Source organism: Anopheles maculipalpis, chromosome 3RL (assembly GCF_943734695.1).
Source record: "Anopheles maculipalpis chromosome 3RL, idAnoMacuDA_375_x, whole genome shotgun sequence".
NCBI classification, from domain to species: domain Eukaryota; kingdom Metazoa; phylum Arthropoda; class Insecta; order Diptera; family Culicidae; genus Anopheles; species Anopheles maculipalpis.
The window spans coordinates 36,827,712-36,851,955 of NC_064872.1; the positions used below are offsets into that span (position 1 = coordinate 36,827,712).

A 24,244-nucleotide genomic window follows, 5' to 3' on the forward strand; every position below is an offset into this window, starting at 1 on the left:
CCTTCATTTCATCCAACCCGCCACCCCTTTCGGAAAAGGCTCCCTGTGTGGGTTTCGGTTGTATACTGACCGAAGGTGTAATGGGCACGTAGAAGAGGTAAAATGAGCACCAAAAACCTAAAACCAACTACTTAAGACATGTCCGTTCGAGAACGTTTTCCACACTATGCTCTTCCTCCCCATTCACTGAGCTCTTGTCCAGAAGGTGGAACAAATCGAAAAAAAAAACGAAATCATTTCATCATCTGCTCTGTTGGACATTCTCTCGCCAGTGTGCCATAATGTATGCAACGCGTATCAGGCGAACATGCCTTCGGTTGGAGGTGGTTGGTTTTACAACAATTTTTACATGCCAGCTTTATGCAGATTTAATCAAAGGTAATTTATTATCTTAATGGTGTTTTAATGCTTGCCTATGAATATAAATTACCGTCCCGCTGGTCAACCCACCCATCCACGCGCTGCAAACCCACTTTTGCGCGTTGGGTTTGGTGTGCATCTTCTAAAATAAGTTTTCATACACGCTTTGAGGTGGCCCTGACCATGGTGCATTCGCTCTTGAGCGGCGTTAGCCCCGATCGATCGTGCAGAATTGTTACGGAAATTGTGCTGCTTGCCAGTGCTCAGTCGCTGCATCCGTTTACGGTGAGAAAGCTTGTCTTTTACCAAAGCTCGAGCTACTTCAGCACAAAAGAAAACAAGGGAAAGTACCTGTACGCTTATATGTGTTAGTAAGAGTGTGCTTTTTTTTCTTCTATTTTTGAAAGTGAAACAAATCTGGTTAAATTTCCGGATCGATTCGGGGAAGCGCAACCGGGTGCTCGAGGGAAGGAAATTAGTTTTATAATTATTGCAACCGTATCGATCCATGTGATGGTGAGGTTGGGTATGGGGGAATATTCCTAAAAGCAGCTGTAGCCTTATAAAAGCTCAAGCCAACCAACACGCGGCAAAAAGTGTTCGCTTTCTTTAATGCTAACAAACAAGGTTCGGAGTCTCGTTGATGTGGGTTTGGGTGAATAAAAAACTGTATGCAGCAAACAGGTGCAACCACTAGGGTGGCGAGCACGAAACGGTGAGACAAAAGTTTTAATTAAAGATTAACGCTAATGCTTTTTAATGAAAACGAAACCAAGTTCTTGCTGGATATAGTTTCGGTGTAAGAGGTCGTTCCTCTTGGCCCCGGTAATCTATGCACGGCAGCTAGAATGTGCTAGTAGTTTAGCAATTATGAAAGGGAAGTGGATTAAAAGGTGCTTAGTTTTGATGAGATTTTGCCGTATTTATTTGTTGGTGTATGTATGTGTGGCAGCAGATTGTTAGGAAAAAGTTAGACTGTATTATATTTTTTATAAGTTTGATTAGGTTTTGATTCTGAAGAAATTGCACAACACGTTCTATAGGTATCCTCGATTCCATGCTATACATCTTGACAATTATAGCTACATAATCTTTTTTCCAATAAAACTGGCATGATTGTTTACATCGAATGAAGCAGTTTGTTTCGATTAAAATTATATAATTCGTAGTATAATTGTCAAATCCGTCTAACAAACATCCTATCTCCGGATTCTCTGAAAGGCTTTTTTCGTTTAATGCGATGGTATATCATGTATTTACAGATGTATCTACACCAGTAATTTAGTTGTGATGTGAGTAATTTAATCATTTATACATAAAGTACCAATCCGGATTCAGTTCCAGGCATTTGTTCAATTAATTTTTTTTAAAATCGCGGAAAGTCAAAATTTAATTAAATTTTAATTCAATTTAATGTTTTTTTTTTTTTTGTTGTGGTGATTGGGTTTGATTGCACAATATTTAATGCAAAGAAGCTACAAACTGTTATTGAAAACAAGATTGAAATATATTAAATCAATACAAGACAGTTGATAATGAGATTATGGCTCTTTCTAATGCTTCTTCCATGCAATCAATATATAGTTTATGTTTATATATTTTATAGCACCGACAAATCAGAGTCACAAAATGTATAAAAATGTCTTTGTGATTTATATTTTTCAAATTAATTTAAAACAATTACTTCAATCGCAGTAAAAGGATTGGGATTCATAACAACATAACTCAGAACAAATTTTAATTTTTAGTTTACAATCAATATGAAGTGACTGGTGAAATAATAAAAGATTCGTAACAGAAAACATAGGAGGGGAGCAGACAGAACACTCGGATGTTCGGACGCGAATATCAATTGATTTGTGCTACGAACTAACCAAAGAGAATTTACAAAAAGTAGATGAACAAATCAAATTACAAAGTACTATTCTGTACGTGTATTTACTCGAGTAATGATTGCTCTAAGTATAATTGGTTATGCCTGTTTAATTTATACTCATTACAATTTCAACGTTCTGGCCTATTATCACAATTATTTGAGATATTTATTCGTATTTTGAAGTTAAAAAATTCACATTAATCCTAAATTCTTCTATATAGAGCTCTGACCACTTGCTAAGTGTTTCAATAAGTTTTCCCATCAACTGTGTTTTCCACACCGATCAAATCTACTCAGTGAAAAATGGCTGAAAAAGATTGAGTTTAAGTCATGTTTGACTTTCATTGATTTAGTAATTTAAACATAAAATGGTTTGATTAGTGGAAAAGGAATGGAGAAAAAAAAGATACTTTTCATTAAATGTGCACATAGAGAGGCAAATTTAGTCTCAGGCACTTTTTTTATAAAACATTTATTAGAAAAAACATAAAAAACTCTAAATTCTAGTTTACAATTTAAAGAAAACAAAAACTGGACATGAAAAACAACTACAAAGGTTACAATGAACATTTAAGGACTTCTACATCAATCACAGCATTGTTGTTTCCAACAATGTGGAAGATGTAGTTAGCAAACAAACGTAGGATTGGGATCCGCTTACTTTTACTAACATTTGTTAGAACAGGTAAGCGGTGGGATTGGAATGAGGGAGTAAGGGAGGGCTCGACGTTTTGGATAGCTTACATCAAAATACTCCAGGCTGTGGACACTCTGGAACAAAAAGCAAATTTGTGTTCAATTGTATCCACCTGGGAGCACTCAGCGCAACCTGAGGATCCACGATTCATCCTGGAAAATAGCTCTCCGTAAGTTATTTTACTGTGTGCCAGCAAGTACAAGACTGATCTCTGTTTGGAGGGCAGCCGTTGCGAACCGATATTGCCCCACACTAGTCGCCAGTTTACGGTTGGAGATACCTGCTCGACCTTTGTGTCGGGAAGCCTCTACACGAATGCCTCCAGATCCTTGCCAAAGGAATGACCCAATCGTCAGTGAGACCTTTGCTATGTCAATGGCTCTGGTGCCACATACAGATGCCACGTGCCATAGCTTAGGCAGAAGAAACCCATTTAATTGGGCTATCTTCTGCATATGGTTCAAGTCTCTCATACGGTGAAGCCAGACCAATCGCTAGAATTGGTTGATCACGATGTCCCAGTTGTGTCCCATCCCTTCACGAAAGTTGTTGGTGAAGAGGATGCCGAGAATTCGCAACCTTTCCACAGTCCTCAGGTACCTCAGGAGAGGTAGTCAACACGGAGATATCGTCAGCATATGCATTAACCAAGTCGTCTTGACCGCAACATATACATTCTAATCTCGTGATGAGGGGTTGTAGGTAAAGGATAAATAGGAGCATGGAAAGCGGATCATCTTGACGTACAGAGCGTCTTATGGGCAAGGCAGAGGAGAGGGTTCCGTTGATAAGGATGCGGGACGTTGACTGCTCACCTATACAAAGAACCATACCATATGTACCATATGTCAGAATAGTTTCCATAGTTTAATAGCTTAATAGTTTTCCATAATAGTTAAGCCACATATGCCATAGTTTTGAATTAGATTAAACCATCCTTTTTTTATATACAGTAGAGAGGCGAATGTAGTTTCTAAGAGTCAAAGCCTCTATAAATAAACGGAAAAAAGTGGACTGCCTACCAACCCTCCGCAGAAGTCCCACTAACTTAGGATTGAACCCCAAAGATGCATGCGAAAGATCGAATGAGATAAGCTTACCACACTTGCGTTTCCTTTGCAAATCAACCACCATTAACAGAGAGAACAGCTTGAAAAATGTTGCGTGGTTTATTGCAGCATATTTGCACCGCGGAGATTATCTCCCACTTCCCAACAATTAAGTCGAGACGATGTTTGACAATTCTAGACAGGAGCTTATAATCTGCATTAAGGAGGGATATAGGTCGAAATGCAGGACTCAAAAGCTCTAAAAATAAACGAAAAAAAAAATCTGCACAAAATGTTTCTTAAGGAATACGACCTTGCCGTCATTACGAGAAAAAAAAAACATAAAATCTCATTAAGTGTTTTGATTGTTACTATCGCTAGCAACAACTTTGTTAGCTACTGCCTGTAATAGCCAATAATAATTTCTGTTAAGTGGATAACATTTAAATTTACAGATTTTAAAGGAATCCGAAACATTTCGTAAACCGCAAATGACTTCGCTTGAAATTGAATTGTCTTATACCCTACAGGAGTACCTAAATATGTTTGGCTGGCCCTAATTCTTCGAATCGCTATCTTTGTTACGATCTTGGGCAGCTTCACAAATCCATGCAATCTATTAAAGGCCATACATTAGCCTTATCAATCATGAACCATTAAGTAACTTCACTGGCTTACTATCAAGTGATGTAGCTTATAATTGGAATACATGCGTATTACTGAAATCGCTCCAATAGCACGATAATGAACTTGAATCGAGCAGCTGATGTACTGCATTGGCCACAATTCACAATCAATTTCTATGCAACACGTTCAAACATGGGTATGAATTTCGAGAATAATTGAGCCTGATGTAAGACTTTAAAGATGAATATGTTACATCATCTCGATGCAACTTGCTGGACCAAACCGATTATTCCATTAGTCACCGTAGGTTCCCATCATCGAGGTCTCTTTTCATTCACCTCTGAAACATTAGCAAATTAATTTTCTCCCCGTACAGGCACCAACTGCACATGAAATCGTATAAAATGTGCGTTTAAAATTGATTTTTCTTAAAGCATTTGCGCCCCAATCACGTAGCTCTTGAAAAGCAAAAGTTTCGATTTGTAGCGTGCCATTATTTTTCACATACCATTGCGAATTTAACCTACCTTGACTTGTTGCGTTGTACCATCGTTTTGCTAAAACGTTGCTAAACTTGCTGTGCCGCGCTGGATGACGGTTGCGGGAAAAATCATATTACGGTTCACGGTCGGTTCACATCCCCTAGCCCACCGTTACCAAACCGATACACATACACACACACACACACACAGTGCACACTTTTACAGGCACACCTACGCGGGGGGAAGGGAGCAAACAGATAATACTGGGCCCACGAACCGACACGCTTCCAAGATTAGGGGAAAAGCACCAGGGTCGGCAACGGCGGTAAAGAACAGCAAAACGCCAGCAGTAACCGGCAAGAGGCAAGAATATTTTTTAACTTTTAACAACTCCACTTGACTTTTGACTTCTTTTAACTTTTCACTTTTTATTTTTCTTTTTTTTTTGCGAACCTCGCTTTCCCTTGCTTCGCTTTTTTTCACCGCTTTTGCAAACCAACTTTCACTCCGAACAGGATTCGTATTCGTATTCTTTTATTCACACTAAAGTAGCACTTTTTGAACGCGTTGCGGGCGCGTGCTTGAGTATTGGAACTCCTTTTTTCTTTATGCACTGTACACTTGTTTCGCAGAATCAACCTAATCAAATTGGGAAGAGATGGAGAGGGAAACCGAATCAGCAGAATATAATAAAAATGGCACATTTTATGATGCAAACTTGGTAAGTAGATAACGTGAATACAGAGAACACCTTTCTTGCTTTACGTCCGCTAAGCAATCACACAATCTAGTTCTTCTTTGTGGAGTTTATGTTCGTTAAAACAAATGCATCCGGTTTAGCACATCGCTCACTGTCCACCGTTTCGCTCACTTCGCCAACACAAAAACACCTGCACCTTCGCAACACAATCACTTTCAATTCGTAAACTTTTCTTTCCAACACTTGGTTCTGATATACTTTCGCATTATTCCATGATCATATTTTTCTGTTTCCTGCTCGTGGTTAGGACAGTTTTTGTTCTTCAACCAACTATTTATGTAAATTCAAGTTGGCAACAACGTTTAGCCGGTTCGTCTGGTGCAGTTTCTCGGGTGGCTCACGGCACTTGTCTCGCAAGATCTACCAAGCTCAACCTTACACGTGGAGCTCTGGAAGTTGTCATATTCTGATCCCACTCACAGGTACGCACACGAGTCCGACTTTCCGTCCACAGTACGTAAGTTTTGGACTTCCCGCTGTTGGAAGGATTTTTCGTTGAGGTTGGGGCCGTAACCCGCGAAACACAAGACACCAATAAAGTTCTGGCTCGTCTTCCGTTTGCCCTCTCGACGGGAGACAAAGCTGCTGGATTACTTGCCAAGCCAAGAACTAACCTACTGCATTTCGGGCGAATTTCGAAGGGTATCGAGTTTCGGTGCTATTTCGATGCTTCCATTCGTGATGATGGTGGTGGTGGTGATAAAGTTTCCTAACAAAAACGCGTACTTTCTTCCGCCAATGAAATCAGTTCATCAAAATGGTTGCGCTTTCTTTTTTGCCATCCTGCGAACTCGCATCACATTAAAGCAAGTTCTTCCGCGGGTAAACTTCAAACCGTTCGATACGTTAAACGGAGAGCGAAAAGAAATGACTTTTTCTTGTGACGAGCAAATGGCGCAAAGAATAACTCCACATAAAACAAAAACCAACCGGCAAAGTAAAAGAGGAAAAGAAAAAAAACGACTGGTGTAGATTTCGTGCGGATTGTTGTTTTTCTTTGGCAAAACCACTGACGACCCTTGCTCATCTTCCTGAAGCTTTCGTCAATTCACTCTAGCTTTGCTTCTTTCTTGTTTGTTTTAGCTTCCCTCACCAGAGGAAAAGTTTTTCCTCCTGTTGTTTACCGTCAACTTGCTACAACTCTTAAAGCTTTGCCTTTTCTCCTTTCGATGTCATAGCAAAACGGTGTTGAGCCGTAGGAAAAGACTTCCAACGAGTCTTTGCATCGACCGATTGTGTCCGGTGTTGCGCAAAACGACAAGAGTCTGTGTGAGAAAGGCATGTGTGAGGAAATAGGGAAGAAAAAATGGAAGATTAGACTAGGTAAGAGTATTATGAAATTGAGATGAAAAACGAACACAATTGTAGAGTGAAAAAGCATTCAGAAATCGTACGGAACGCAACGACAGCAATCGACGTCCAATGTTTTCTGTGCGACCTAGTGGTGCGTGTGTCGTCAATGTCGGTACTCGCTAGTGAAGAAACGATTTAATATCATCAAATGAGACCCATCGAACGTAGGACGAATGCGTACAATTACTGTCCCATGAGACAAACAAAACCGGAAATAGTAATTCCACCATTGTGTTGCGTGGTTTCTTTTTTTGTGCTCGCCTGTGTACGGTTTTTGTTGCAGGGCACAATACAAGTCAGACGGTCATTTAGGGCCTTCGCTTTATTTTCTTTTTCTTTTGCATTGCTCACGAACATGGAAAAGGTTGGATAAAAAGTAGGCAACGGAAAAGTTCGTCGTCTCATTTCGTGGCACACCCGCAATGGATGCGCCACGTGTTTCACGTCAAATGTGTGAAACGTGTCCATCTTCAATGAGTTTCATTTGAACTGTCTTCGCTTCGCAATGATGGAAAAGAAGAACAAAATGGTTGGAAAACACAATACAGATACACACACACACATACAGCACGAAACAAAACTGATCCTTTTGTAGCAGCATCCAAACAAAACCAAACAAAAAAAAAGGAAAAGCTAAACTAAAGCCTTGAAGAAGGAAACAAAAAGGAAAATCTCGTGCCACAATAAATGAAGGATATTGCGCTTTTCCGGTTCCGTGTTTTAGCTTCTTTTTTTCCTTTTTGACGAGGAAAAGTGCGAGGCTTGTGTGGGTGGCTTTTTCACAGACCGGTACGCGATACGATTCCCACTGGACCGAAAGTGAGTGTGGCAACTTTCTTCTTTTCGCTTCTCCGTAAAGACGATTTCCTTTTTTCTCTTTCCTTCCACCTCTTCTTCCAACAATGTCCCACGATAGGACAATACACTATCGGTCGTCGTTCTATTTGGTGAGGCTAGTTTTTGTTTTCCTTTTCGCTTTATGTCAAAACCGGATGCTTCCAAATAGATTGGATTCGCTCAATCGTGTGCACCAACTGTTGGCTGAGCGGATAGTGTCGATAGTTTTCGGCTGAAGGAGTATGTGTGGCTCGAAGTTTATCAAAATGGTCGGGGTTTGGTGCTTGAAGCTTGACGGTTGATGAAGCTATTTTGGCAGAAGATGTGAATATGTTTCATGGGGAGTTTATTCCTTCTGTGGCTGTGTGTGAATAATTTTGTTACATATTGTGGCAAATCGATTTTTTTCAGAAAAATTTCGTTTGCATGACTTTATCGATCAGCAAGCGATTAGAGATGGGCTAGAATCAGAATAGAATCAGTTGGCCAAGAATACTTTTATAAACAGTTTAAGTGAGTGTTCAACGAATATTTTTAAAATAAATTACACCATATTGCATACCGTCAGGCGTACAGTGCTAGCACCAGTCGTATGAAGCAAAATATGCAAATTAAACTAAAAAATGGTGCAAATCTTTTAAATTTGTTTAGCTTCTTGCTTCACCATAACAATGATTTTGTCTCCTAGCTATCATTTAATCTAAATTACCCTTTTATTAAACTACCGAACTATACATGTAATGCAGTTTTTTTACAGCATCTTTTCTAAACTCTACTCTACTTATAAATACGTTCACTTGCTCCATCGACACACATCCACAAAAAAAAGCCTTCACATTATAATGGTAGCGGCAGTAGAAATCAAAGCTCGGTGCGGCCCTAATGGGACACTGTCGCGAACCTAATCCAACCGTTTCGTACGATGTACGAGCCCATCCAGCACCCAGGAAGCAAAAAAAAAGTCGTGAGGAAAACTGCGGTAGTGGCCGTGGGACGGGGGAAATTTATACCGTCATAAAAACCTAGCATCTTCCGCACAAAACCCCTGATGAGACGGTTTCAACGAATCGTCCCGACGTGGAGCATCCTAAGCAGAATGTAAATAGTAATAGATGCTCCGAGGCATTGTAGTGTGCCACACGGCTAACACGTTGCAGCATAAGAAAATAAGAACAGAGTATCATTCACATCCTAAATCCGTGGAACACTAAAACACCAGCACGGATTCCTTTTTGCAGACAGACTTTTTCCATTCCCGGTATTTGCCATCTTTCACCATTGAGTGGATTTGTGTTGTCGCGCTCGCCGGGAAAGAAATACACTCAGATGGGAAAGTTTTCTTCGTTCGTTAAAATGATCTTAAATTTCAAATAACCCACCAAAAAAAACACGAGCACACACGCACACCGGAACAGTAGTGCCTCCCGAGCAGTCGTATCAGCAAAACTAAACGAACGAATAGCTTGAGCAATTTCACTGTCGAGTTTTTTGTTTGTTTTGTTGCGAACCAAGATTTGCTAGCAAGAATCATTACGCATTGGTGCTTGAAGAACGAGAAGCCCTGAACCAGAAGAAGAAAAATAACACGTGAAGCGCGACAAACGATCAAAGGAAAATCTCGTCCACTTGCACAGCAGTGTAGTGCGAACATAATTTTCCCATCCAATCACACTGTTTCACCAGCGTTCGTATTATGCCTATTCGCGAATTGTCATTGTTTTTTGGTTTCTTCCTTCCACCGATCCTGCCCGCAAACAGTGGAGGGTAAACCGATTCAAATTTCCCTAAAACCGTCACCAGTGAAACAATTCAACTGTCATTGTACGTCGTTTTTTGTTCATCTTGTTTTGCTCTTCCAGCGCAACAAAAGTAAATAAAAAGCGAAATAGAATAAAGTAGAGGAAAAGTTCACTTTTATGTGCGCTCGGGTCGCAGGCTCAGCCTTATAAATTTATCTCTCAATTGGGAAAGTTTGAAAATTGCAACTGATTTGCGTTTGCTTCGTGGAGCTTGCTTCGTGCCGGGGTGGAGTCGCCCGACACAGCACAAAAATTGGCAGATCAAGTAAGCAGGTCGATTCTGTCGCCGGGTTGAAACAAACCATAAAACACACATATAAACACCGATTCCCTTCCTTTCATGCGGGCAAAAAAGGCGTGTGGGGAAGAACGGTGGAGATGAATACCTAGTCACAACCTCTATAACCCACCTTCTACACCTACCAATGCCATATCTACATGCTGTACTCTAACAGGGAAATGGGTTGTCTTTGTTTCGGCGATGAGCGTAGAAGCGCAAGCCTTTGCCATTATTTGCTCGAAACCAATATAAAATGTGGTGCGCCTGGCTGCCGGGGTGGTGCCGGTGAGGGTGGTTGGCAAAACTTTACCGAACCAACCTGTCTAACAATCGTGGTAAAGGGATGGATCGCGGAAGATACAGCCCCACACAACCGATGTGGGGCACACAAACACGCACACAGCCACACCTAAGGCTGAGCTTGCTTTATTGCGAAACAACGACCGGAGTTGGGCTGTGTACGAAAGCAGTTTTTAAGTTTATTTTTATTTCAACATATTCAGATTGAATAAGCTTGGTGTATGGCGCAGGTACGGTGGGTATTTAAAGTGATTTCGGTTTTTGTTGTAGCGTTTTTCTCTTTCGAAATTGAGTAAAGCGTGCCTAAAAGTTGAAATTGCAATTTTGAAGTTATTTTTAATGTCGTTTCTTGAGGGGATCTTCTGTTTTTAATTTCAACTATCTTTGTATGTTGTGAATAAAGTTGAACTCTAAAATGCTAGCAAAATAATGCATAACAGCTTGAACTCGGACTACAATAATTTTAACTGCAATATATTTGATACTTCTATCGTCCAAAACCCCATTACTGTTCATTACGAATTAATGAAGAAAAATCATCGCATCACGAAATTCACTTTGACTTTTTTCAAAAAATAAACTACTAGAACCAACCATCCGCACTTCATAAGACACCTCTTTCCTCGTCAAGTTAATGCTGACTACATAGTTTCCACCAGCACTCTCTACAACACAGTCCAAAAAACGAACGGACAAGCATAACCAATTAGGAGGAAAATATCCCGGCACCGTGTTTTTTCCTCCCAGCCGTAGTCCATTTTTCCACTCCTTTCCACCATCCCGAACGTTCATTTTCTCGCTGATAAACACTTTACACAACACTTTCCACCTGCTTCCCACAGCCATCCCTGTCCCGTCCGCCTCGTCGGTGCTACTGTTTGCAGACGTTCAGCCACTTTCGCAAGCCTTCACTTTACGTATCAAGCACACCAAAACAGACACGCACACATACACACTAGCCATTCTGCGTCCAGGAGAGCCCTTAAAGCAAGAATCTTATAGCCACCCGCACCGTGATGGTAAACGCGTTGGTTGTTGAAGCAAGAGCTTTTCCCGTACGGTGCTTTCCGTGGCGCACCGTGAGCATTATGATGGAAAAGCTCTTCCTTCGTGACAGCGTAAACGTGCCCGAATGAAGTGAAGATTCAGGGACGAAGAGGATCCCGATGCCGGTGGATAAGGTCGTTAGCTAAAAGGAACCGATGAACGGTGAAAGACATCTTAAGACACACAACGGTCAGCTGAAACCAATCGTTTCACGGCAATTAAACACACCGCACTTGGCTAGCTAGCAGCGTGTACAACGGTACAGACTGGTCCTATAGATGGAACGTTTTTTTTGTCTTCTTTGTAGAACAGAGAACGGAAGGGAATTTTTACAAACATTCCTACCGCACTGGTTCGTAAGGCTTCACAAGCGAAGACCTACAGAGCGCCGGAAGGAATTTAAAGCAAGGAATAAAACAGAAATTCCTTCGCTTCAGCTACCTTCTGCCGACTGGCACTGTAAAGCGCAAAGAATTTGTGCATTTCGATTGTTTCAACTACAAATGATGCTTTCGGGGAGGAGGTTTTTTTCTTACTTCGTCTAAGGCTTCGTAGACAGCTCAACACGAACACGGACACAAAAGTACGAAACAAGAACCAAAGGATATCCTGTTAAGCAACATTTTCACAAGCTAGCTTGCGCAATGTTGAGATTGGGTCATGCTCCCTAACCTTTCCCAACCATTTTCCAAAGCACACTTAAAACGAAAGCTTCCTCCACGTCCGGAACCAAGAGTAACGATGCAACTTGGGAAATTAATTAATTTTCAATTTCGATAAAACAGCTGCCTAAAGCACTCCTCCGCACGTGCCTTCCGCTACCGTCTTCCAACCACCGGTATCAGTGGCACAATTTTCAATCTTCCATCCTCCTTGCCGATAATTTCGGGGTGCTGGTCTGGGCATGACAGAAACGCTTTCGCCGGGCCGAAGAAAATTGTTGAAGCAGCACATAAATCTTACAATTTCAAGAAAAGCGAAAGGCAACACCGAGCCCTTATTGCCACTACGGTACGGCACGGGACGGTACGAAAAGTGTCATCTTGCCGTTGCCTTCATGCAACCTCCCGAACACTGGGGCGCATGTGGTTGGGAGCTCGAAAAGGAAGGCAACGGGAAAAAGCCCGTACGAAAACGTGGAGCAAAACTCTCATTCCAACACCCCACCACGGTCACCACACTTTGGTTGCCGCAGTACGCCATCCATTCTGGGTAAAAACTGCAATCACTTTAATGGAAAAGCAAGATGTTCGTTCGCATTTCGCTGTCGCGCTGCCCCACCATAAATGGGCAGGATTCATTTCGCATGTTGCTTCTTCGATGGACCAAAGTAAGTACGGCGCTCTTTGGTGACATTTACGTTTTGTTTTTTTTTTTTCCTTTTCTGTACGATTTTCCATGTGACCAGCACAACTTTTTCCCGCTGGAGCACGGGAAGACTGAAAAAAAGGGAAGTATCATAAGGGAACACATTCCGCTTTTCATTTCCTGACCAGCTGACTCAACGCGGGTGCCGTGGTAGAAAGTTTAATGTCGATCAACGGTGGCAGGGTGCCCCAAAAGAGAGGAACGATATTTGCAAGAAAATGCGAAGAAAATGTGTTTTCCCAACAGCTGTGCTACGACGCTGGAAACGGTGCTGGCGAGTGTTTTTTCGGCGATCTGCAACTTCCTTCCGGATTGAGCCGGAGTACTGCAAACCGATGTCCGGTTCGGGGGTGGTGTAGATGAGCAAATGAGATTCAACGCGAGGGATGGAAGAAAATGCATCCAGGGTTTGATCTTTTTGGAGGAATTGTTTTCTGAACCGAATGAACTTAACATTTTGGATAAGGATTTCTGCATGAGTTTGAACACTTTTTCACTCGCTGATTTGAAACCGATGTTTGGACTAATATTCACCTTGTTGAGTTTAGTGGCGCTCTAGTAAATTTAAATCCAAAAGTACCAGAGCGCTGACATGTTTATCTTCCGTTCCCTACACCAAACAGTCACCATTGAATGTCGTAGCAAAACTTTCGAAAACAGGCCCCCAGTTCTTTCAATGCGTTTACGCTTGGAAACGTTTCGTTTCTTTTATCATGAACACATCTGACCACCGCGAACTAATAAACACTTTTGGTGCTGTGGAATTTTTTCTCATCTCACCCGAAACAATGAAAAAAAGTGGCTTTTTTCCTTTTTCCCTTTTTTTTGTATGCCGATACAGCTCTACGCTATTGTTAACGCGACGCGCATAAAAACCTTCATCCTTTCGGTGTAAGGATTCGGTGGAAACTAAATCCGAACGAGCGGCCGAACGTTTGCTTTAAATGAAACATTCAACACCGGGACAGAATGAGTACACGGGCGGCACTCACCACTCGGTACTCATTTTCCTAATCCCGATAATTTTAGGCGATACTTTTCTCCACAATCTACCGTTTACGATGGAAAAGAATATTTCACATGAGCATAGAAAAGCGTATGGGAGAGAGTGAGTGTCCATTTTTCGATGTTCGAAAAATCACTCACCGAAAGTGCGCATGCGCCACTGTTTGTGTGTGACACGTGAACGCGACGAGATCCCCGAAGGGATTTCCATTCGAGTTTTCATCGCTCCTTTTCACCACACCGACAACCGAGCGTGTATGCGTGCGTCGGTGTGTTTGTGTTTTCAGTGGTGAAAATGTATCGAGTGGTGAATTTTTGCCGGGTTTTCCACGGTGCTGTGGAGCATGCAAGACAGGGCGGAATGCCGAAGGGCCAGGTGGTAAATGTTGATTATTGCAACAGACCTCTTATCGTGGTCATTGTTTTGTCATCCTGAGTAACATTGCTCTCCCACTCTCTCTCTCTTTTGCTCGGGGCGCTCTTCTCATCTGCTGTAATTTGAACTCTCATTTTTGGTTCATGTCGTTCCTCTTCAACAGTAAAATCGTACACATTTAAATGACAACATTGGGAAAAACGCACTCAGTACGGTGAAGGATAGTCGCTTCTCTTCGCGAGTAGACGATAGACCAATTCGATCGGTACAGCAAAACGGTAAACGGGTGAAGAGTGTTTGTTTTCCTACTCCGAAGGACTTGTGCCGTCCGCGTACATTCGATATCAGGAGTTGGGAGATTTTTCTCACGCTGGTGACAAGATTTTCCACGAGTTGCTCTACCACACCCGACCGGTTTTTGGTGGGTGGTTGGTGTCGTTAGTTGCGAAGAGAAAATTAACTGAGAAATAAAAGGGAGGTAAAGGTGTTGGGTTTTCTTTGCTAGTACGTTCATTTCCCGCTAGAGGGCAACTGTGTGGATGCTGCAAAGGTTTCTGCGTGGATAGGGCGTTGGATTCAAACCTATTTAACTGAAATTTTTTAAATGCCTTTGGTTATAAATGTAAAATTAAAACACAAATATAAAACCTTTAATGCGTAAAAATGAAGAACTTAGGCTTTTCAAAGAAAGTTTTCTCAAAATGAGTTGGATAATGGAGTGAACTTCACACGTTGTGTGATGTCAAGTATTAGGTGATGATCCTAAAGCACCTCTATTTTTTTTAAGGCCAATACTTGCTCTTATTCCTATAATTGTTAGCGAGGAAAATTAACTCCGCTCTACTTGATTCTCTTATGCAATGACTTATACAATGCTGTTTAACTTTAATGTATGCCCTTTGACTTATTTGATTTTGGTCTTATACCACTTGGTTAAGTACAGAGTTAACAAAATTTGAAAATAGGATATTGTGTGCAGGAACTTCTCTGCTACTATTGCCAAGTGATTCCCTGCAGTCACCCTTACGAGTGTTTCTTCAATGCTAAGTGCATAAGACTCTCGGGTGTACTGTTTCGGGGCTTTTAAAAGACTCAATGTTTATTCTGGGCATGCGCTGAGTGCAGCAAGCACATTAGTTCAACCGACGCGCATCTCACTCGATGAACTGTATCCCACACATAATACACAGCGCTCATCGCTGCATTGAACGGCCCGTCCAATGCAATCACCAAGATTGGTGTAATGAGACGCGAGTTTCGACCTACACTGTTGTCACTGATTTAGAAACTACAGTAATGGACAAAAATAATTCATACGCTTGAACTGTTCTTTCTACAAGCTCAATATTTCCTTCAATGCAATAGTTACAACAATACTATCTTTAGGAAAGTTGTTCCCTAATATCTGGCGATAACAATGTAGAAGTGGAGTTATTAGAATTACGCATGACTTTCTAAATATATGTTATCTTTTTAAGAAAGGATGAGTTTTACAGTGCTGCCTAAACTGTTAGTTAATGATCACGGCAAGAAAAAATGTTTTTTTTAAGTGTATGATTTATTTTGTCCATGCTTAAAAACCAACTGTTGGCTATAACAACTGCTTGTAGGCATGTACAAGCTATATAAGATGGTTTTAATTTTTATTCGACAATTCTTAAATTTTTCTTGAAAATACTATAATTCTTCCGAATAAATCATGATTTTTATCTGAAAAATAAAAAAAATACTCCTCAAAGAGCATTTCTACTTTGCGCAAATGATTTATTATATGAATGATTTATTATACTTTGCGCAAAGGACTTATGACTAATACAGGGTTACCCTGCAATTGCGATTGTTCCACAAAGTGCTCCACGTACTTGGAGCCTTCTTTCTCACATTGCACCGTACATCTCGATTGATGTTATTTGCGAAGTGGCCCGCACGTGTGTTGAAACGGATGACATCTTAATCTACAGTCTTGTACGCCGTGATCGTGATCTGTCCACACTTAAGTTTGTGTCATTTAAGGTTTAAACACCTGTTTCCCACCGCGATGTAGCACTGTTCCGCTCTACACGGCCGACCTGTTTCTGCTTTAAGGAGTTCAAGGAAGCACACTGTGCTTGCGTACTCCATCAACGATCGAACCAGGGAGCAATATAGCGGCTTAGTTCAGAGGAGATCATGGAACTCCCACGTCATGTTTATAACCAAGCCTAGCAATTGGTTGCACATTGCTACGACAATCACAATGACATGACAATATAGAAAGAAGCTGTATTGCATAAAGTGCAAATAATCCTCCCTGGTATCTCGTTAAAATCGTTTGAGGTGCTGAATCATTCCATTGCAGAAAACACTTTGGAAAGAAGTATAAATGCTACGTAAAGTATAAAGAATCATAACGTGCAGCACATGATAGGGGGCAATTTTTTTTATAGCAGCACTGCTCAGAAGAGTTATTGAGGAACACAAATTGTAAAAAACGAAACTGAACAAAATGCTCTGGTCCTTATACATGAACTTGCTTGAGACGTTTGGGGCGCTTGAGACGACCAACTAAACCTTTTGAGTGCTTTTATAAACAGGTTTAAATGGTAAAACTGTTGCCACGAATATTTGTAATACAACTATTTTACTCAGTACAGACCTGACACATTTTTATTTAGAAATGTTTAATACAACAAAACATGGGAGATGTTTTTTGGGTGGAGACATGATTTCACTTGAAAACCTGTCCGTTAAACTATTGAGCAACCGATGAACAATTCCAACTATCACACCTCCCATAACTGCAGTTTTTTCTTTAAAAAACTAGAATACAAGAAAGAAATTCAGGAAGCAATCACAACAAAAACACTAATTTTCACTGACGATAGTTAAACCACAGAAGAATGGCACCTTGAAATATTCACTATGATTCACGGTAAAAACTCCGCATACAAATTTAAAGTTGGAAAAAGCACATCCATTACTTCCATAGAAATAATCGCAATTAAAAAGGGGTTAGAAATAGCACACGAAAATAGAATCAATAAGCCAATCATATACACAGATAGCCAAGGCAAGAATGCGAAATAATCCAAAAAACCCAAAAACAAACACATATAGAGGAATCAATACAAAACATCTCAAAAAGATCCAAACAATCGAAAGCAGAAATTAGATAGTTACCGGGACATTTAGGTACCATGGGCAACGAAAAAGCTGGCACACTAGCTAAAGAGGGAATAGATTCACAAATTAGCATAAAGAACAAATTGAGAATGGAGGACGCGGTAAACATGGCCAAAACCAAAATGATAGAAAATACAAAACAATGGTATCGCGACATGTGCTCAGAGAAAGCCAAGAAATTTGAAAAATACCATGGCACCGAAATATAGACCTATCTGCCACAGAAATACGGAAAATGAATCGCATCATATCAGGGCACGACCTGGGAAAGCACTGATTAGAAAAGATGAAAATCGTTAGCGAGGCAAATTGCGAACGTTGCAAGGTACCAAAAACAGCCAGACACATGATCTTCGAATGTTTCAAATATAGCCCACCCCTAGGACTATCTTTCGAAGCATTAGAAAAGCATTTGAAGGATGAAGATGGAAAGTGTGTTAAGGAAATAGTAAGCTATGTAAAAAGGAATAAGATATAATTTAAAAAAAGGCAAACAACTGACCAATAACCGAAAGGCAAAATAGAGTGAGGTAAGCCTCTGAATATGAACGGGAGAGCGAAGCCTCACCGGCCATAGGAGAATACAATCCACACTCGAATAAGATGATGAAGAAGAAGAATTTTTTTTAAAGCCAGTTTAGAACCTTCACATTTCTCAATTCACAGTTGCTACCCTATCTGTAATTTTCCTGCTATTTTTCCCATTCGCCCAACGGTTAACAGACAGCTAACAAGGCCTGAAATTGCACCTATCGTTTGCTCATCGGTTTAATTTAATTAAAAGGTCTTCCCATTCCATCCTGCAACACCGTGTAAAAAAAAACTACCAACTGTGTCGTGGTTGAGGAAAACTCGAACTAACTCCAATCCGTTTACTTATAGTTCGTCGACTTTAGAGCATCAGCGAGAAATGCATTTTGTCGGCACCAGCGGCATTAGTGGTATCACGGTGAAAAGGAATTAGGAGCGCATGAAATAAAACGTACCGCCACATACGGGGGAAACCCCTCTCGAACAAACGCCTCGATCGTTTCGGTGAAGAAAAGCATCCTCCTTCTGAAAGAGCGATTCCTTTAATCACCACACATTCCATTTAATTGCTTTATAAATTCAGCATGAAATTTCGATGCAAGTCGCTCGGTCGGCGAAAGCGCCACTTTTATACCAAGATTCAAATGGAAGCTGCGAAAAATGGAAAAAGCTACGCAAAAAAAAAACCTCCACCTACAACGAATGGACGGTGGCCAAACAGGAAATGAGATTTTCATATGAGTTCACGTGCCTGGCACGGAAATGGTAATACGTTTAGTATGGCAGAAACCTTTCGGTGTAGTTATCGTTTTAGAAGTTGTACTGGCACTGGAACTGGATTTTTGAATATTATTTTTATGTGTTTTTAGTGAGAAGCTTTTTTGCTTTATTATGTGATTTTTTCATTTGCTTGTTGGATTTTAAAACACAGCTTCAAAATTAATATGCACTTTAAACAAACACCCACGATTTTGTTTGCCAAACTGCAAAAAAAAAAAAAAAAAATAACAATCTGGGACTGAAATATTCCAAATGTCACTCCCTCCACGTCCCAATCAAAAATGCCGGATCCGGGTAAGATTAACGGGTTACATGATCCTTTTCTGAATTTTATGCTGCTAGCATGGTAAGGTTGGTAATTCAAAGAGAGAAAGGTAAGAAGAAAAAAGAATGTCTGCATACATACTACGTTTGGATCATTTTTCGTACAGCGAGGTCAGCAAAATACTACAAACGGAGCTCATTTTCACTGTCATCATTAGTACTGCGTTTTCGGTACCGTCATGTTTTTTTTTTGCAGGTTTGGAAGGTGCAAAATGGAGGAAAAAGAACACCAAACCCTACCCCGAATCCACCACTGACTGGCGATTGGTTTATCCATCAGTGGAAAAAGGCTTTCTTCTCCTGCTCAGATTGGTTGTAATTTCAAACCCGGAGCAAATTAAAAGTGTAAGTTTTTCCTCGTACCAGTTTTCCTTTACCTGCATGGGACCGTGTGCCAAGGATGTGAGTGTGTGTAAATTTTTGAATTTCTATTATTTTTATTACAAACCCAGACTCACACAAGCACACATAAGCGCTCACAAATTCCAGCAAGTATGCGAAAGTCCTTTTTTTCAGCGCGTTTTGTTTGTTCTCGGCTTCATGCTACGACTGGGACATTCCTGGGCCGAGTTTCAAACTGATGCAGAAATAACACTGGGATGATGGGTGTGTTGAGCGAGTAGAATTTCAGGGTTCACTGGGGCTTCCTTTCCGTTCTGCTTCATACTACAAGCGTGCATTTTTATTACACACGCTGGTAAATTAGTACCCTTTGCCGAGGAAAAGGACGTAAAGGTGCTTTCTCCGGTGAAACGTTAGCTGTCCTCCATCCTTGGCAGCTATTCTTGATAATTAACGGAAAAATGGTATAAAAATCCGCGCTTAGATTACATTACGCTGTGCCAGGGTAATAAGAAACATGGCAGCACGAGTAACCTCACCATGGGTGTTAGGCGTGTAGGGATAGCAAGGTATAAAAGGATTTTAAAATTAAAATAATTACACTTAGCAAGATAGTTTATTTTAAGGTTTTCTTTTAGTTTGCTAAATATTAAGCAATATGCATGATATTATTGAGTTTGTAAGAAATAAGCTGAATAACTTTGTGTTTGAATTTTTAAACCTGTTATAATTCCCTACGAAGGCGGGCGGCCGAATTATAATATAATTCCCTGTTATTCATGCGACAACAGTGCCAATCTCTACATGGAAGACCCGGACTGCAAATTCCATCCGGAGCGTGTACCTCGTAGAGAGGACTGATTATCCACCTACATGGAATTGGCTCGTCCTGTAAGCCATTGCATGGCCGACGTGACCTCAGAAGATCGTAAGGCCAAGAAGGAGAAGATTTCCCTAAAATATCTTATTCGTTTTGGTACGAAAACCTTACAGCTGCTTGGCCTCTAATGTTTGTCTTATTTTAAGTAATTTATCTATATTTGCATTGTCTGATCTGTCTGACGACATACATGCATGACCTTATTGGTACGACGTAATGGGATAGTTCGTCCACGCTACGGGGGAATGGTCTGGATGGGATTAGAGCTTCAGTACTACCGTGTGAAGATTGGCACCAAGGTCGCTAGTAGTGATTATTAGGTTTGTTAATGCTGTTTTGATTGAAGAATATCTTTCATGTAATTCAATACAATTCGTGTGTATAGTGTCATGTTTTAAATTAACATTTTATTTGCTATTTTTGGAACTAAAACTGTAATTTTCTTTTGTAAAAAATGTTAATTTTTCGGAAAGCCGCAGTGCTGCACAAAATGCTTTTTTTGACTAGAATACAAATTAGGCTTTCTTATTGTACAATAATATGTTCAAAGCATTCAAATATTTATCAAAACTTTCAAATTTAATATTTGACATCTAACGTAAACATATTTATCATTCGTTCCAAAGCTCAACTCATTCATTATTTGTCTACCTGTTTATTTTGTCACCTGTTTTACATTATCAACCAGCCCATCAAACAATGGACCACAGCTTGATGACAACACCATCCTGAACAGACACTAACACACCATTTTAGGTCACAATCCTAACCTTTGCCGCAAATATTTCGCTTGAACAATCGGCTAACTTGTTGTTCCGCTTGAGTTTAACTTTCCCAAAATCCACACACGCAAGCACGCTCACCTCTAGTCTGGCTTCGTTTTAGTAGTCGTTTGGTGAAAATTTAAGTGCTTCGAGGTCACCTACCTAGGAAAAAGCATCCCTCACACCGCAACCATCTCGCACCTATACCGAGCTTGCCTGCCGTCCTGAGCGTCGAGCAACAATTTTACACTATCGGCATCGGTTTCAAAACTCATTACCACAATCTTTTTGAAGATTTATGAAATTTTAACTAGTTTTACACCAGATCAACCAGCCGGAAGTATCTTTGACACAAACTTAAACGAAACACGCAAAACTTTTCCATCGTCGGAGGTTTCCTCGGAGGGTGAAGCCCATGAACCTGGGCTCTCCATTTTCGGGCCACACACGTGTCTGGGTGTTTGTGTGTTTGTGTGTGCGTAGCGCTCCATCCCTCTGATGCTCGTTAACGATTCAAAGGGGTGTATGCATCCCAACGCTACCCAGCAAACACGCAAGATGATTGAGCACATGCACCACCCAACCACGAGGAGCACGGTGGTGGATGTGCTGCAGCACCATTAAAATGTATAACATCTCACATCCTGCCAGCGAACGAGACGAAAACGAGCGTACGAACAGCTTCCGGCTTGGGTGCGACTTTTTTTAGGCAAGCTCTAGCGCACGCTAAGACCCGGCAGCACACTCAGGGAAACTTTGTAATCCAGTGGAAAATTGGGTGTTTGGCGAAGGGCAAACTGAAGAAGAACCGGAAAATAACCAAACGCAGTGTCTCGACAACCGGCTCTGGTTGCTCTGGGTGGTGTTGCTGTCGGTGGGCACCTGGTGCTGCAGAAGAAGCTAGATTAAGCCAAAACAAATTAATATGGAAACGCTCGTGTACCCTTGATCTTGGTACACAGCCATACACGGACCGACGCACATCCACAAACTCTCGGAAGCTTTCCACAGTTTAACAGCAGCGTTTCGTGTTCTCCCAAAGTTGTTTAATTAACACTTGCTATCTTTATAAATATTTCACCGTTTTCTTTTCACATCAACGTCTCTCGTATAGATTATCTACCGAAACGATGATGGTGGGTTGGGCAGGATGGGATGGAATTCGATAAAGATGACACACCGACTCCATTCCGCTTTTCACCACAACACACCTGTCTACTTCGTTCATCCTCCTCCTTTTACAGCTCCATCTTGCTCCTTCACAATGTAAGATCATCTCGATTACCAAGGGTCGAACTGTCGTGGTGCTGTGCGTACACTCGATGAATAGTTAATTGATATGCCACCGGCCAGGGTCCACAAGCCGTGGTCGGTGTATCAGGTCGTACAAGGAACCGCATTATGTCGTCGACGTTCGGCTACCGACTGTGCCAGGACCGAATGTAAGATGATGAAGTTACTAAGCCGGCGGGGTTGATGGTGACGTTCCAATCGGGATGAATAATTTCTGCCCCAGGTCGGGTGACTCTTGACTCTTTGGTTTTTTGGACCGGCAGAGTTTGGTTTGAAGTGCAAAAAGTAGATTAATATTAATGGAAGATTTTGGGGCCAACAATGTGACGTCGTCTTTGAAACGGTCCATGATAGGACGTGTCTTGAAGAATACTTCGGTTCGGTTCTATTCTGGATCGAGGCATTATTGATGGTTTTGTTCGAGTAATCAACAAAAAAGCTTACCGGGTTGCCTTCCCCAATTTCAATGTTGATTTTTGTCATTTAACTTCCAATGTTCAAAAATTTGTTCTTATAAAATTCTTTTGTTTTAAACAGTATAATCTACGTGGATGTACAGGGAGTAAAGCTAAAGCCAGAAGCTGGCCAAACTAATTTTAATCAACAAAGTATTTATTGAAATAAAACTCATTACATACACAGAAGTTCCCAAATTTCAAAAATTTTAGGCTGCGGCAAGGCTCATTACAGCATAATCGTATGAAAACCTACTTTATTATTACTTTTCTCATGTGACGTTTCTTTAAGGAGGATACGCGATGCTTATAATGTTCTCAATCAGAGGTGACGTTCAAGCAGAGGTAGAGATTAGTTTGCAAAACAGATCAGACAGGAAGAACCGCAAATTACTATGCGGTTGACGCAAGACCGTAAGAATACGTGAATTTTTAGATGTTACAGATTGCAGAAAGGATGAGATTTGCTTTGTCCTCGGACTACATCAGATGTCCTGGTGTTCCAAAGTCAGCGGAGCATGCTCTATTTTAGTGCCCACGCTTTATCCAGGTCCGAATGTATCTGATAGGTTGAGATACAGCTGAGACAGTTGCAGTGGATAATCAGCAACGATCTATGAAACGATTGCAACGCCGCTCGACGGCCCACAAATGCGTGAACGTATGAAGAACGCGAGAAACTCATTTCCACCATTCTGGTATTACCGGTTACCAAGTAGCTCAGTTAATCAGTGCGTGAATAAGTACGGCGACACTGACAACGATGGGAGCACCAATAACAGGAGCAATCTTCCAACGACGGCTTCTATCATGGCATTACGAATTCCAACACAGTGTTGTGGGGAAGAAAAACTCGGACTTATAATCGCGTCGAGAACGGAACAACGTGATTGCTAGATATGTGAACCAATATATTTCTTTTATCTTACTGTCCAGGCAATCTGAAGAATCTAGATGAGAATCTTCCTTACAGGAAAGTTGGAGACATCGAGGCCTTACCTTTGGTAGGGGGACTCTCGATGCTCATCGGCGGAGTAAGTTGGCCAGGTGACTTTGGACGTTCAGAAGGAATACCCTTTACAGGCATGTTTGAGGTTTGAGGCCTTACCTTGGGTAGGGGGACACTCAAACCTCTAGAAAGAATTGAACGAAGGGTTAAGCTTGATGGACCTTCTGTCTAGGCTGCTCTCTAGATGGCTTACTAGACTGCTTTATGCATACCCAATTCTTACAATAGTTTTTGATCGTTTTTTGTGACCAAAAATTGCTTCTAAGTGTGTCTGAATGTTCATGTTAAGGCATGCACTTAGTCAAAATAGCTGAATGTATATTTCTTACCTTCTTCGCTAATGCAGGTTATTTGTTAAAGTGGTGAATTTCTGCTCACCGTGTAATGCTACGTAACGCTTGTAGTATGCGAGATAATGTATACTCTAGTGAGATGTTTATCAGATTCAAATTCATCGTTGGTGTAACAACCAGATGCAGCTTATACTC

The 24,244-nt window shown here is 41.0% G+C and overlaps 3 protein-coding genes across 3 annotated transcripts in view; 2 read left to right on the top strand and 1 right to left on the bottom strand.

Moving 5' to 3' along the window:
- LOC126563938 (protein O-mannosyl-transferase TMTC2) overlaps nt 1–5,272 on the bottom strand; it is a 157,003-nt gene extending 151,731 nt beyond the window's left edge. The window contains exon 1 of the mRNA XM_050220801.1: nt 5,137–5,272. Coding sequence (XP_050076758.1) covers nt 5,137–5,159 — 23 coding nt within the window. The 5' untranslated portion in view covers nt 5,160–5,272. The remainder of the gene's footprint in view (nt 1–5,136) is intronic.
- The window catches only part of LOC126564595 (zinc finger protein 596-like), a 394,155-nt gene extending 377,109 nt beyond the window's left edge, over nt 1–17,046 (top strand). Inside the window, exon 4 of the mRNA XM_050221673.1 lies at nt 17,032–17,046. The gene's annotated coding sequence lies outside the window, so the exon portion shown is untranslated. The remainder of the gene's footprint in view (nt 1–17,031) is intronic.
- The window catches only part of LOC126564579 (probable 26S proteasome non-ATPase regulatory subunit 3), a 561,792-nt gene that overhangs the window by 509,250 nt on the left and 28,298 nt on the right, over nt 1–24,244 (top strand). The gene's annotated exons all lie outside the window — the stretch shown is intronic.